The 16,016-nt window shown below is 49.3% G+C and overlaps 1 protein-coding gene across 1 annotated transcript in view; it reads right to left on the bottom strand.

Moving 5' to 3' along the window:
- Hs3st2 (heparan sulfate-glucosamine 3-sulfotransferase 2) overlaps window positions 1-15,547 on the bottom strand; it is an 84,430-nt gene extending 68,883 nt beyond the window's left edge. Inside the window, exon 1 of the mRNA XM_046454619.1 lies at window positions 14,635-15,547. Coding sequence (XP_046310575.1) covers window positions 14,635-15,119 — 485 coding nt within the window. The 5' untranslated portion in view covers window positions 15,120-15,547. The remainder of the gene's footprint in view (window positions 1-14,634) is intronic.
- Window positions 15,548-16,016: the final 469 nt, after the last annotated feature.

Here is a 16,016-nt window from a genome sequence, read left to right as displayed (position 1 = left end):
ATGAGGATTTTTATAGCTATGTCCAAAACCCAGCCGTGATGAACACACACAAATGTCTGAAGGTTGGGAAACAATCTGTTAGGTTTGGGGAAGAACAACCTCATGATTGGGGGAGCTTGCAGACAGATTGTTCCAGAGGCAAGACGCAGCTGGGATGATCTCCCAGCTCCTCCCTCTGTGGCTCACCCAGACCCTCCATCGTGACCACACAACCAAGTCCACGGGACCTTGCTTCGCATAAGGCTTTGCTTGACTTTAAAGAGAACCAGGTCGTTTCTGATGAGATCTGGTGAAGATTTGTTCTCCTAAGAGGTGGTCACTTTCTCTGCTCAGTCACACTCATCCCTCCAGCCTTCTTTGTCTCATCTGCCCCTCCAGCTCCGCCACCATGAGCCCAGTGTGGCTCTATCTGCAGGTGCTCAGTCCTGATCAAAGCCCGTCCCTCCTCGTCCATGAGCCTCTCCTTGTTGGCTAGATCTCCCTCCCTTGGGTGGACTCCACACCTCCAGAATCAGAAAGTCATTCCCCTTCTGTGCAAACAGGGTCATCTCTAAAACACGACTCTATGGGCACTTCTAAACCATCCAGGTGGCTGACACCAAGAGAAGCGTACAGAGGGATGGGGACACTCTGAGCCCTGGTGCCTAAGGCACTGGGAGCTGGGAGCAGTGACTGAGCTTCCCATGGAGAAGCAGCCCGGAGCAGTGACAGCTTCACACACTCAACATCCTGCGGGGATTCTGTGGGCACAAACGTTGTGGGATGATGAACAGTGGTGGAGACTGTTGGCTCCCTCCTGGGGTCCAGTCCTGCAACCAAATGGGTTTCTCCAACCGTAAGACACTCTGGCTCCAGGTTGTTCTCCTCATTGGTCAAAGTGATAAGACCTTCCTTGACAAAGGTCCAAAGTATGGCAGGGACTGTCTCTGGTCTCCTAGGCACAGCCATCAGCTTAGAGATGGTCAAACCTGCATCAAACACAATGCTAGAAGGGACACCCAAAGCAATAAAAATAAAATTGAATGCTTTATTATATCCAATCACTACAGCAACCCATGAGGTAGGAACACTGGATAGCCTTACATTATACAGGAAAAAAACCAAAGCCTAAACAGACGAATCAACATATCCCAGGGCATATACGTGGCAGAAGCAATATTAGAAACCAGTAGTGTCTGTTTCGAAGGCCCAACCTGTCAGATTCAAGAAATGGCAGATGACGGGTAACACCTGGCCCCCAAACTAGTTCTATAAAAGTCGAGAATCCATGAGACACAATTATAAACGGAGAGTTCACAGTTTTTTAAAGGCCATATTTTAAGCTTTTTCTGGAAAGAAAAAAAAAATAGTTGGGTGATCTGGCAATAGGGGGATGGCCAAATATTTCATTTGGAACTGACTAGTGGTTGCTGTCGCTAAGTGGGACAAGTCCCCTCTCTCAATGGGACTTGTGTCATTGATTGAGACAAGTCCCCACTTAGTCTTATTGTCCCCAAGCCAATATCATTCATTCCTTTACATGTCCACGGGGTCCCTGAGGATACCGAGTGTTTGATGCCGTCGCTGCTCCACAGGATAGATGCTCGGTGAAGTTCGGTCACTGTCCCTAGCTGGCAGTGCCATATGCAAACAGCTCGGAACCTCTCTATTGTTCCACATGCTCCTCTTTGGCATCAGCCACCTTGATGGAGCAGAGGTGCTGGAGGCTCATGTTTTAGAGATGACCTCGTTTGCACAGTTGTCATCGGAATGATGCCAAAGTGCCAGAACCTACAAATGGCTTTGACAGAAGTACCTCTCAGAGTTGTTTATGCCTGCTTCCTCCTCTTCCTCTCCCACAGGAAGACAGAGAGAGAGAGAGAGAGAGAGAGAGAGAAACCAATTGAATGAAGTCGAGTTCTTTCCCTCCTGGCGAAAAGACTGACAGACAGAGATCTGGCCAAGTTACCCTGGAACATCCGGGTAATGGAGATGCTTGTGCTAGAGAAAATACCAGAAAGGGCGTCTGAAGCAGGGAGGGTGCCCCCACCGAGCTTTGCAATGACTTAACTCATTTTTCAAGGAATTAATAATTCAGATCCCACACTGTTGCAGTGAGAAGTGGCTATAAACTGCACAGAGTTTAACCAACCACTTCTGAAAATGGGGATTGATCCTGGAAAACGCTACCTCCACTTTAAGCCATCTCGCCCGAGCAAAATGAAAGCTGAGAGATGATTTCATATCTTCATTAAAACCATCAAAGCAGAAACACGGGGCGAAGAGTCTGCCAAAGCAGAGAACATTTCCCTATGCTTGAGCAGCTTTGGGGAAGTCGGGGAGAGTCGGATCCCGATTATCCTGGAGGAAGGACCGCAGTGTTCAATTCTGTTTGAAGGAAACCACACACAAAAGCCCCCTAAATCTGTTAATGTCATCAGGGCCGCTACCTTGCCGTGCATACTGATGAGGCTGGGACATGAGGGGGAAGCTGAGTGGCACAGACAGAGACCCACACGACTTTTCAGGGTTGGAGCAAAACTAATTCAACATTCAAAGGGTCCCAAGAGTTTACCTAAGAACTCTGCATTTATAAAAAGGGTCCCCAAGACACCTAGAAAGAGGGACTCCACCGTCTTCCACCTATTTGGGAATGAAGACTCCAGCCTGCAGTTAAATGTAACGCTCTTGTCTTCCTTTAGTTCGGGGACACCTACAGATGCTTGCTGGACCAGTCAGGTCCAGGGCTGTAGCCAGCAGAGTGCTGGGTTCAAATCTCAGCCTGTCTGTTGCAAGGGCCTGAGAGCTTGCATGTCCTTAATAGATGGAGATATTCAAGGCAAACACGCTAAAGCTCAGGTACCAGCCCCAGCAACACCATCACCAGCTCCGTCTCCCTGGACTCCTCACTTTTACACCTCGCCCCTGTGCAACCCACTGCAAATCCCACAACTGCACTTCAAGCTGCTGAAATGACCTCTCCCTCCCCTCCCCCACTGCTGCGGCAGCCTCCTCCTCGCCACTCTTCCTGCTTCTGTCCTTGCCCCCTACATAGCAGCTCCTTAGACCCTTTTAAAATGTCATTCAGTCCATCCACTCTTTCCCCATTAGTCAGAGGGGAATGCAAAGTTCTCGGGAGGCCCTGCTTCCTACAGCTCCTGGTCCCTCTTCTCTTTGCCTACCTCCCTCTACTCCCCTGGCCCCAGGGCTTTCCTCCATCACCCCAGCTACTCTGCTGACCCCAGGGCCTTTGCATTTGTTTTCCCTTCTAAAATGCTCTTCCAGCCAGATCACAACACACTTCACCCCTTTACCTCCTTTGGGTCTTTGTTCAAATATCACCTTCTTGGTGAGGCCTTTCCTGAACACCCTGTTCAGAAGTGCAACTCCCCCGACCCCGACCAAACCCTCTCTCCCCTCCTTTCCCATAATCCTTACCACTAGCTGACACAGATGTTTTGCTTATCCATTGACCATCTCTTCCCCGCCCCTATAGAAAGTAACCAGCATGAGGAGAGGTATTTTTTTCGGGGGTTGGGGGGGGGCACCAAGGGCACTTGACCACTAAGCCACATCCCCAGCCTATTTTGTATTTTATTTAGAGACAGGGACTCACTGAGATGCTTAGCACCTTGCTTTTTCTGAGGCTGGCTTTGAACTCGAGATCCTCCTGCCTCAGCCTCCCGAGCTGCTGGGATTATAGGCATGTGCCACCGTGCCCAGCAAAGACAGGGATTTTGACCAAGTGTTTCCCTTCTCCCTCCCCAGTGACCACTACAGTGCCTGGCACACTGTAGATGCACAATAGATATCTGCTGGTGGATGACCGAGTCACCAACATCCAAATCCTCTCATCCCATCAGAACCAGTGTCACCAGCCAAATAAAGAGATGGGACAATGGGTGACCCGAGGACCCACTCGCTGATTTTCAGTCATCCCTAAGTGAAGTCACTCAACACACATTTATTGAGCACCTACTGGGTGCCAGGCACCACTCTGAGCTTTGACAATACAGTCATAAAGAAGACAGACAAGATCTCTGCTTTCAGCCTATTGGGGAGACATAAGTAAAAAGAAAACTGAACAAGAGAATTTTGAGTTGTGATAAAATGTATGAAGTCAATAAAACAAGTGGAGGTGGAAGAGAGAGAGGACTGGGGAAGGACAGCCAGCTTAGACCAGGTGGAGGAGGAGGACTTCTTCAGAGACGTGACACATGGACTGGATGCTGCATGACAAGAAGCAGTCAGATCTGGAATGTTCTGAGGAAAGAGGGAACTCAGTGGAGAAAACTGCAACTCAGACACCCTAATGTATAGGCATCAGCTCTTCCCAAAGCCTCTCTGACCTTCTCTGAGTGGGGTCCCCTCTTCAGCGACCCCACAAAAGCCAGAGACTTCTCTCTCTCAGCAATCCCTCCTGTCTGACTTGGTTTCCCCTCTGGCTCTTTAAGAGAGATCCTCTTTCCCTTATCATTTTCCCAGGGCTCAGCACAGTGCCTGGCACACAGCAGGTGGTCAATAGATGCCTGCAGAACTGAAGTGACCTGAAATGACTGTTTTGTGATCTGATGGTAACCAGACGAGAAACAGTGGAGTGGATGCATTTAGGAACAGCATCCCTACAGGGCCACATCTTCATCAGCCGTATGCCTGACTTCTCTTGTCTAGAGAAATCCTGACTACCCACTGAGGCCCAGACCACAGACTGCCTCCTTCAGGAAGCCTTCCCAACTTCCTCCCACTGGATCTCATCTCCTTTCTGAGCCATGGTAGCTTTCCTAGTATCTCTGTATGGTACCAAGCCCCATCTGACGTGTATGCAAACGTTCCATGAGTATCTCAAAATCCCACCACACGGTGAACAGCTCGGAGGCAGAACCTGTGTTCTATTCATCTCCGTGTCCCTCTGGATTGAAATCTGTAAAGGTTTGAAGAAATCAATGGCTAATAAAGACAAAGAATGCTTGTTGGACACTGTGAGCCAGAAATGTTTGGATCATTTTTTTGTGGCAATTGCTCAGTGAATACTCACAGTGACCTTACCTGAAAGTTAATATGATTAGTTCCAGTGTGCAGATGGGAAAACTGAGTCACAGAGAAGCAACTGGTGGGTGGATACACTCCAAGCAGGTGGTGGAGCTGAGGTTCCAACACACTCCTCCTGATCCTAGAATCCAAGCTTTTCATCACTGTACTGAAACTGCCTCTCCTACTAAATGTCTCCCTTATATAGTTTTTACCTTCTGCAGTTTCAGTTACCCATGGTCCACCATGGTCCAGAAATATGAAACAGAAAATTCCAGAAACAAACAATCCAAAGTTTTAAGTTACGCACTGTTCTGAAGAGTGTGATAAGACCTCATGCCTTCCCATTCCACCCTGCCCCATCCCTCCTCCTGGGAATCATCCCTTTGTCCAGCGTATCCACATTGTATATGCTACCTGCCAGTTAGTCACTTCACAGCTGTCTCAGTTATCAGATTGACTGTCACAATATCTCAGTGCTTATGTTCATGCAACCCTTATTTTACATTACAATGGCTCCAAAGTTCAAACTGAAATTTGAAATATGCCAAAGAGACGGGTGGCAAATGCTTCCTTGAAGTGGAGAGGGTGAAGGTACAATAAAATATTTTGAGAAAGAGAGACCAGGTGTCTTCTACTACAATACATTGTTGCAATTGTTCTATTTCATTGTTGCTGTTGATCTTTTGGGCATGCTTCATTTATAAATCAAACTTCATCATATATGTACACACACACACACACACACACACACACCAAAAATGTAGTAGATACAGGGGGTCTGGTGCTCTTCATGGTTTCAGACATCCACTGGGGGTCTTGGTACACATGCTCTGCTGATAACAGGACACCACTGTAATCTCTGTTTATTTCTTTCCATTTTGATTCATTTCCTCCATGACTTTTGAATTTGGACTGCTCTCTCTCTCTCTCTCTCTCTCTCTCTCTCTCTCTCTCTCTCTCTCTCTTTCTCTCTTCGAAAAGATCCATCTTCTTACTGGGGCTCCCCCTGGGGCATTGCTCCAATACCTGATCATTCCTCCACCAACTTCAGGTAGATCTTGGTTCCTTAACCAGCAGTTGCTTAACCAGATCCTGGTTCTACCCAGCCTAGGGGAACTCTGACCTGGCAAGAAGCCACCTGCCCATCGGTGTCGATGACTGTCCAACTCAAGGCAGGCCTGGGGAGCCCCGCTGTCCCAGACACCCCCTAAATTGCCTCTGTTAACCACATACGGGAAGTTCCAGGAACCCTTTTCCCAGGTGGGGCCCCTTTGACACAGCGAAACAGGTGTGTGAAGAACTGCATTGTCTTCTGCTCTCAATTCAGCCTTTAAACAGAAAGCAGAACTAACATCCTACCCTGCACTGCGGCTGAGCCTCATGGCAAGTGTCACAGAAGAGAAGAAATGAAACTCTGCACCCAAAGATTTTTTTTAAAGGATATCGTGACTCACACACACTTCAGAATTAAAAGAAAAATACCCCCGAGCCCAGTTCCCGCAAGTTGCTAATTGCCTAGTGGAAACAAATTTCTCTCTGACTTTTGGGGCACTGATGCCTGCAGATGTGAATTTGGTCATCGTGGGGGGACCGTGGATTTCCACTAGTGAGGACAATGAAGAAACCCACGGTAACCTTGTGGCTTATTTTTTTCCCCTTTAAGTACCCACTATACCCTTTCTTCAGGAAGCTGGGGTTCTTCCAAAGGTTAGATGCCCTTGTAAATATTCCAAGTGGAAACACTTCTCCTAATGCTCCTATTTGTCCTGAGTTTTCCTCTGGCCTGTCTCTCCCGATCATTAACACATCAAAGGACCCTGAGAAAACTAGAACCTTCATTGGAATGACTTAAGGGATCTTCTGCAAACTCCATCAATGTTTCCCATGATGATGATGGTGCCCCTCATATCCCATGCTACCCAGACTTTCCAAACACCACCAAATCACACAGGGAGAAAATGTATTATCTTCTCCACTTTCATTCCTCTGATTCCATTAAGGAGAAAAGTCTCACAGTGATATTACTATTGCTTTAACTGCCTAATCTTGTATCCTAACAGACCCCGTTAAATAAAGATAGAGAACGCTGCAGGCTTGGAACATTCCAGTCAAGCTATTTAGCAAAAAATTCAATAACCACTGTTTTGTTTTCAATCCATCTACATTTGGGGTTATTTTCTAATTATGGCAAATGAGGTTGGTTTTCCATTGAGGGTGGTTTTTTAAAATAAAGTTGCTTTGTAAAAGTATTTATTTTAACCCTATTTGCATAGGATGCGTTAGGTTTACAAACACATAGCATATCTTCAAAAGGATACCCCCCAAAACAGGTACCTATTATTGCTTTTGGAAAGAGGGACTTCATGGCTACAAGATGGAACAGGAAGGAGGGGAAATTTTTTTCTCAGAATATCCTTTGTCACTTTTGAACTGCATTATATGAATATATCAGAATATATTAGCTATACTAAAATATACAAACCAAAAGAAAAATAAACCTGGCTTCTTATGAAAAATTACATTTTTAAAAAAAATTAAATTTATTTTTAAATGGAATACATAGGAATATGTAGATCGTACATATTAATGGTGCTATAATTTGGATCTGGAAAAATTATAGAAAGACCCTTATGTTAAAGGCTTGGTCCCCTGCTTGGTGCTATTGGGAAGTGGTGGGACCTTCAAGAGATGGTGTTTGGTGGAAGGTCTTAGGTCATTTGGACACCAGACCCTTCCTATCTCTCTCTTTTATTTCCAGACATGAGGTGAGGACCTCCTCTGTCATCTACTCTCACCAACTGACCATGGACTGAAACCTCCCAAACTGAGTCATGATAAATCTTTCCTCTTTTTAAATTGATTATCTCAGGTATTTTGTTACAGTAACATAAAGCTGACAGGGTACACTAATGTGGTGCTATGTGATATTTCAATACATGTATATACTGTGGAATGTTTAAATGCATATATGTTAAATGTATATATGTCCTCCAAAATGTCATTTCTGTATGGTGAAAGCATTCCAAATCCTTCCTTCTAGTTTTTTGAAGTACACAGTACATTATTGCTATTTAGAGTCACCCTACTGTGCAATAGCACATCAGAACTTCTTGCTCCTATCTAACTGGTCAACACTTCCCCAACCCTTTGTCCCCTGGACTCTCCCCAGCCTCTAATAACCACCATTATAATTTTTGAATGGGTTAAACAAAAATATTAAGATAAAAACAAAAGTTGTGCCAGGCTTTGACTATATGAAGGTGGCAGGAGAATGACCCAAGTCTAGAAAACTCTGCCTCCAAATTGGTGGGAGCTCTGTCAGCAGTTGGAAGATGACAGTGGGAGGTCCCCAGGCTTCTATTCAGAGCAGACATCCCTCATTTTCCTCCTCGGGGAGCAAAGATGGGCACTGGTGGCTCTGGGCACTGAGATGGAACTACTACTCTTCCCCAAGTCAAAACAACTTGGGAAGAAGCACCCAATAGATTTGTGCCCAGGAAATCCATGTGATGCTAAAACCCCAAATCATCCAATCGGCACCTCGGGGTCCATGTCTCATGGAAGAACATGCTCAGTAATAACCCCCTGTCCCTCATCCTGTCACATCCTCCTCCTGAGAAAACTCTTGGGAGTGCAGCTTTGGACCAACAGCCCAGCTGTGTAGCTTGACAAGCAGCAATTACCTCTGAAACGTTGAGTTATTTCCACTCACTGATGGCTTTTACCCACCTTGTCAAGCTGCTCGTGGGCTACAAAGCACTTCAGCCCATCAGTACGGCCCATTAGGAGGGGAAAAAGTGGCAGCAGAGCCAGCCTGCAGCAGCCTGGCACGGAGCCTGGCAATGGTAGGCGTTTGACAAATAAATGGATTAACCCGCCTCACAGTCAGCATTGGGGGAGTTGGGGAGTCTCCCAGGTTGAGGTTGGCTGTGTGACCTTTCAGACCCCCATTCACAGCCCATGAATCTACATACCTACTCCCATCCCCAGCTGCTGAGGCCTCACGCATGGGAACGGCCTCCCCTCCAAGTCTCCCAGCAGATCTGATCAATAGGGAGCTGTGTGCTGCCGCCCCCTCCACACCCACTCTGTCAATCACTCAAAAATGATTCACCGAGACCTAACCAAAGGCAAGAACACTCTTCTACAGTCCTGCGTATCAGATGCGAGGAACACTGACAGGTAAGAGCACCTACTGGCATTAACCCTGCGCCCAAACCATTAGGGACTGTTGGCCTGTGTCCCCAAACATGAGAAGTACAGGGAGGGCCTCTTGACAGCAGCCCATGGAGAACATACCTACCATAGCATCTTATCTCCTGGGCATCAGCCCACACCTTCTCTGATTTTAAGGATAGATGCTTCCAGGGAGATGGCATGGGTGACATTCAAAAATCCCAAATGGGTACTGTTCCTCGACCAATCAGAAGAGACCCCTGTTGGCTACAGAGAGGAAGCAGGGTCTGGGAGGGCATTCTCTGGGCAGTCACTTTCATTTGTTCTTTGGAAGGTCCAGAGAAGTTTCCAGGTTAGCTGGGTAACTCAGATCTCCAAAGCAGAAGGAGTCTTGGTGTGGGGAGAAGGGCTCCCCAATATGGAAGCACCACGAGTCACTGAATCCAGGATATCCATCACCAATGGTGAGACCCATCCTTATCTCAGAGGTGATAGGTTCTCGGATAAGTGATATTTTCACATGTTAACACCCCAAACAGCTCAACGGTGATGAAAAGCTTGGTGGCTGTCTGGGTCTTCTCTACCTCAATATCCACATCCCAGAGATCTGGGGGAAATCTCGTTCATCATTCCACGTTCTCCTCCTGTCCCTCTCAGCTCCAGTGTGTGTGTGTGTGTGTGTGTGTGTATGGACAGGGAGTGGAACCAGCCTCCTTGAGCAGTGACAGCCCTGCTGGCCCATTCTGCATGCTCCTTGGTGCCTGACAAGAACTGAACATGTGCTGGAACTAACTATTATATCTCCAGCGTGCTGTGAGGCTGACAGAGAGATGCAAGATGGATGGGGGATTTAGGGACTCAGTGGTTTCATTTAATCAGAGTGTGTGACACTCCCCTGGACCAAGGCAGAAAATGCCTTACAAAGATGTAAGTCTGCAGAGACGCTGTATCCGTGTGAGTGCACGCATGGGGCACGTGTACACGTAGGCATCTGTGCACACCCAAGTGAGCAGAGCTGACCAGTCCGTCTCACATGGGACCAGTTTGCTCTGAGAGGGGGAAGGCTTCTGTTGTATTGGCTGCTGCAGGAAGAAGCCCCCTGCCCACAAACACCTTCTGCCTCTGGGTTTATGTCGTCCTAATGTTGGCTTCTCCAGTTTGGTTTTCCTGTTAGAATACGATTCCTTGATTGAAATGAGCTTGATAATGTGATCGATTTCCCTCTATGCCTTTTATTCTCTATCACTTAGATTATTGCCTCTGGGGCAAATGCTGTGTCTTTATTTTTTATTTTTTTTCTCTCTCTCTTTTTTTTTCCCCCTTACATAAGTCCCCCAAGCACCATGGGCGCTGAGCAAGTAAATAACCAGAGTTGTGAAATGGAGTCTAAAATGTACAAAACAGTCTCATCTGTCAAAATTTGGACACCAGAGCACAGAGTCAATTATCACATATTAGCTTGCTCTTGTTGGCATTTTAATGCATTTAGAAAAGATTCACTTGCTTTACACACACACACACACACACACACACACACACACAGCCAACTCAGAACACAAGCAAAATTGAGGCTGTTTTAGACAAAACTCAGCTTCCCCCTCAGAGTCGAAAGATTACCAGACACAATCAAGCTAAAATTCTTTTGCTTAAACAAAAAAGATGAAGACCCTGAATAGTCCCTCTCCCAAGCAAACTTCAATCAAACAGTGGCATCCCAAATATAATCTTAGATTTTTAGAAGCATTTTTTCAGACTGTCTTGTGTGATCTTTCCTAAGATGGTAAAGCAGGGCAGACATATCACATGCCCATTTTAAAGGTGAGGAAACTGATACCCAAAAGGGTGAAGAGACTTTTTATCGATGCACAGGGAAGAAGGAAGTGGGGGGGTGTGCGGACAGTGGAGGAGAAGGCAAAAAAGAAGGAAGACACAGAAAGGAAGAAGAGAGGAAGAGAGGGAAGGGGGAGAAGTGGGGAAGAAAGTAGAGAGAAAGGAAAAGTAAAGTATGAAACCATTTTTTAGCAACTAACTCCTCAGCCCCATTTTGATAACATCTGTAGAGACAGAAATGAATAGTTTTAATATGAATCGTGCTAATGGTGATAACAGGAGTGTGGTAGCAAAGCAGTAGTCATAGTAGCAACCAGGGGCAACATTATTGCCTTATCTTTATCTACCAAGTAATTTTCCAGGGCACTTGCAGTGTTTCCTTCATCCTACAAAACCAGCTTCCATCCTACAAAACCATCTCCAGGCACCCACAGAACGGTTACTACAGGTCCCATTCTATGATAAAGAAGCTGAGATGCAAGAAGACCCCCTTTCCTCCAATTGCACAGCATCTGGGGACCACCTTGCATCTTCTCGCTCGGGTGATCCTGTTTTGATTCCCTCATTAGCCGGTGTCACTATGCATAACTAGCAGCTAGTGGATCCCACCCTGTAGGTTCAGCTGCTGTCTTAGGGAGGAAATTTGGATCGGGGGAACCCCAGGTCGGACACAGGTGAGGTAAGCATCAAAGATGAGATCACAGAAAGATGTGTGACATGGGAGGGATCCCACCATAGCGGGCTGGGCTCTCTAAGGGTGGCCCGGCGGAGCCAACTCCCAAGAAAGGGCTCAGTCTAGGAGCAAGGAAGGTGCAGGCTGAGTCTTCTGTTCTGGCTGATGATGAGGTCTCTCCAGTTACGTCTCTCTGCCTCCAGCATCGTATCTCCATGCATCCACAGAAAGAAGTCTCACATTTGGTTTGAGGATGGTGATTTTGATTTTTTGACTGTCTAGATGGATTTAGGTCCCCTGACCCAGAAGAGTATCACCAGGGGCTTCAGTGTGAGCACAGCATGGTAAGACCCACTACCTGCAATGTGATTTGGCAACTCTGCCTTTGGAAAACACAGTCTGCCATTATGGGATGAGGACCCCTTGATCATATCCACCCAGGTAGGCAGTGTGGCTTTATTGATGGCAAGATGTGTCATGAGCAAGGTGGTGGCAGAGAGAAGAACATCCTGTCACCCTCCATGCTTAATTGATGGCATTCAGAAAGAAAAGCAGGACATGGATTTTTAAAGAATCCCAGAGATCCCCATCCTTTCTGCCATTAAGGCATGTTACTTGAGTGATACTAAAGGATAAGGCACATTCTGAGAAATGTTCTGGAGATGATGGAAACAGAATCCAAATGGGCAGTATCACCTTCTGCACAAATGGTGATCCCCATGGAAACCCTTGACTCTGGGGGTGTCAATTAGCAACTGAAAGAAACACCGAACACACATCCCTTTCCTGATTGCTGGAGGCTCCCCAGCCTTCCTGGGTAAGAGATGAGCACAGCAGTTATGACCAGACCTCTGGGCTAATTATTCTTTTAGAAATATGGAGGAATAAAGGGTGGTGGGGCAGGGGGGGAGTAGAGAGAGAAGCGGAGCTGTCAGTGTGCTTGGTGTTAAATAAAACCTACCAAGACTCAGCTGAGAATTTTAGCAGAATCCAAATGTGCTAGGGGAAGAAGGAAACAAAAAAAGGCATGGCTCCCATCTCTAAGGTTCACAGCTAAGCTGGCTTAGAATCACACATGCCAAGGTTAAAAATAAAAAGCAGCCATCCCTGAATGACACAGGCTCTGAGAAGGAAGCCTCAAGTATGTTTGGAGGTGGAGGAAAGAAAGGGGGAGGAGAACCTGGGTTCAGAATTGAGGTGCTTTTTGGAGGACACATCACCTAAAAGTCAGATGCTCAAAATGTTGCTGTTTTATTCTTAAAAGGTACTACACATGGGCAAAAGATTTCATCATAATCTTCAGATTGTCCATCGAGGAAACCCTGGCGTGCATTTGAATGTAGCCGTGGCTGACCCACTCGGGCTGGGTGCTGCTGTCTGGGCATTTGCCAGGGTGGACTGGCTCAGACAGTGTCCTCATACACCTAGATGGGACACACCAGTGGTCTGGTCCCAGCTCAAAAAGCACAATGGGCCATCAGCAGGGGGCCCTACCTGCCACTCATTCCACAAACCAGATAAAATGGTGCTGGGGCCACCCACAGGCCAGCAGTCCTCTGTGTGGCTCCACTGCAGGCAGACTGTGTGTCTGCTTCCTGAGGATAGCATGTGACCCATCCCTAGCCCCTACATCCACAACCACCATAGGCAGAGGCTACTTGGTAAAGGTGACACATTGACCCTTAGTTCCCTCTTCTTGCAAATCCAGGTCTTCCTATGATGAGTCCCATGAGTCTAGTGAAATTGCCCCCTGTCCAATATGCCTATAACCTCCACTGCCTAATGGGCTTACTTCTATAAGAATAAAAGAATCAGCCTCAGCTACTCTTTCAGCTACCAGATGACCCCTCCACACTATGCAGGTGTCTCCAGAATGTCTTCAAGAGGTCAGTAAATGTGAGAATTCTGCAACCATATGTCACGGGGAGTCCATACATTATACCAGCCCCAGGGACGCCCTGACTTAGCCTATGTGTGCTGATCCTACACTTCTGCACCACACAGGGTTTGGGACGGGGGGGGGGGGGGCTGTTACCTTATAGAAGACTCATTGTATGCTCAGACACCCCCAGGCCTGGGTAACTCTGGATCCTGACAGTGCATCAGAGGAGAGGACAATCTACTGTCTGTCCACCCTCTAGGAGACTCCAGTCAGCCTTCATTTGAGGTGCCCTCCTGTATTACGAATTCCACATCCTGAATGCTAAGCGGAATTTCTACACCTTTAAAGCACATTAGCAAAGCATTTGGAAGCAGACAAGGCAAAACCCGGCTTCTCTGCCCACTGGGGTAGACCGGAACGAGGCTGGGAGACTTGAGGGAACTTGCTCAAGCTAAAGACTTGAGTCCAGGCTTCTTTCCATTCCTCCAAAACCACGGACCCAGGTCAGACCTACTGCAGGGGGGTCAGCAAATACCTGGGGCTGCAAACGAGACTCCCTAAGGGTCTTTCTCATTCTTGAGACCTCGGCAGATGCCCTCTCATTCTGACTGAACCCTGGGGACCTCTCCGAAGCAGAGCCCCTACGGAAAGGGGTCTCTGCTTGACTTCTTCACAGAGTCATAGTACAGGGACCAGAAAAGATCCACCTAGGGTCAGGGGATAGGACTGGGGTCAGGCAGCACGTGGCCTGCCCTGCCCTGCCCCTTCCCTGGGATCCCTGCTCCATCCACTCTAAAGGCTGAACCCTGAGCCAGCCCTCCAGTTGCCATTGAGGCTCGCCTGGAAATCTCCCTTTCCTTACGCGGACAAGAGGGAACGCCCTTTGCAGTAATCCTGGGAAGTTCAGGATAAATCCTGCTAGAGCCCCTGACCCGCCACGCCACGTGTTGTCTGAACCCATCCATCAAACTGGGTGAAGGGGAAGAGAAAACTCAGAGATGACTCCAAGGATGGAGGAGATGACTGGAGACCTGGCACAGAGAGAGGGGCTCCCCCTCCTTACCTGTACCAGTCCAGCCCGCGGCCGTAGTTCCTGTCGAAGAAATGGGGCTCCGTACCCAAGGCCCGCACGTCCGGGTGCACGCGGATAAACTCCAGCACGGCCCGGGTGCCCCCCTTCTTCACACCCACAATGAGTGCTTGGGGCAGCCGTTTGGTACCCAGTTTCGGTGAACCAGAGTGGTTGGAAGCGGAGAGTCGAGGGGCGGGCACGGCGGCCGCGGGCGCGCTGGGAGCGCTGGGCTCGCTGGGCGTCGGCCCGTGGGGATCACAGGGGAGGGACTTCTGGAGAAGTTTCTGGCCGCTCGGGCTGGGACCGCGGAGGCAGCGAGGCGCGCCTAGGAGCCGGCTCCGGCCGAGATCGTCGCAGCAGCACAAGAAGCTGTAACACAGGTAAGTGCAGGAGAGCGAGAGCGTGAAGGCGAAGAGCAGCCTGCGCGCCCTCCGCGGCTGAGGTGGCCCCGCACGGCCCAGGACCCTATAGGCCATGGCTCCATGGGCCCGCGCCGGGGGTCATGGTTTCCGAGGGGGCACCTGCGGCGGAGCTGCTGTGGCCCTGCGTCGCCTAGAGGGCTCGCGTGGCTCTGCCCCGGCAGCGTGGGTCGGGTGTAGGGGGCGCCGTCTTCTCCGGGCGCTGCTGGCTGGGGCGCGCACCGTGCCCCGGGATCCCGGGGGCTGCGGCTCCTCGGGAAACAGGCGGCTGCATTCCCAACATCGCCTGGTCCTAGGCGATGGGGCTCCGGGCAGCAGGGCGGCTCCTGGCGCTCCTCGGCTCCTCTGTGCGCTGGGTACAGAGCGCACCCAGCGCCCGAAGCCCCATTCCCGACGCTCGGAGCGCGGCGCACGGAACGCTCGGCGGCCGCGCGATTGTACCGGCTGGAGGGCGGACCGGACGGTGGCGCTGGCGCCGGCCGCGATCCGGCTCCTCGGGAAATGCCGAGCGGAGCGCGCTGCCGGCTCTATTTAAGGAGTCGCCTGACGTCAGCCGCGCGGGTCCCCCGAGCCCGCACCGCGCCCGGGGACCTGGCCCGCCCCCTGCTCCTCCACGGTCTCACTCCTCTCGGGGACACACTACCCCAGGCCCTCTCCATGCAGGCCGCTCCGTGAGGAGCCTGACCAGCGTGGGGGCGGTGATGGAAGGGTGTCTTAGGTTCATCGTGTACTCCGCCGGAAGGCTGGACATCCCTACCACACTGACCTCCCGACACCGAGGGGTAGAACGCAGACTGCGCCAACATCCAGTCCAGACAGAACTGGGAGCAGACGAAAGCACCCCTACCGACCCCGATGCGTGGTTCCACACACGCACCACATACGCAGGAGCTCTTTGACCCGGACACACCCCCACATCACCCTAGGGGATGGGATGGAGAAGAACCCTAATTG

Source organism: Marmota monax, unplaced genomic scaffold (assembly GCF_021218885.2).
Source record: "Marmota monax isolate L192 unplaced genomic scaffold, Marmota_monax_Labrador192_F-V1.1 WCK01_AAM20220418_F8-fsc00086, whole genome shotgun sequence".
In the NCBI taxonomy this organism is placed as follows: Eukaryota; Metazoa; Chordata; class Mammalia; order Rodentia; family Sciuridae; genus Marmota; species Marmota monax.
This window is presented reverse-complemented; position numbering and strand designations above follow the sequence as displayed.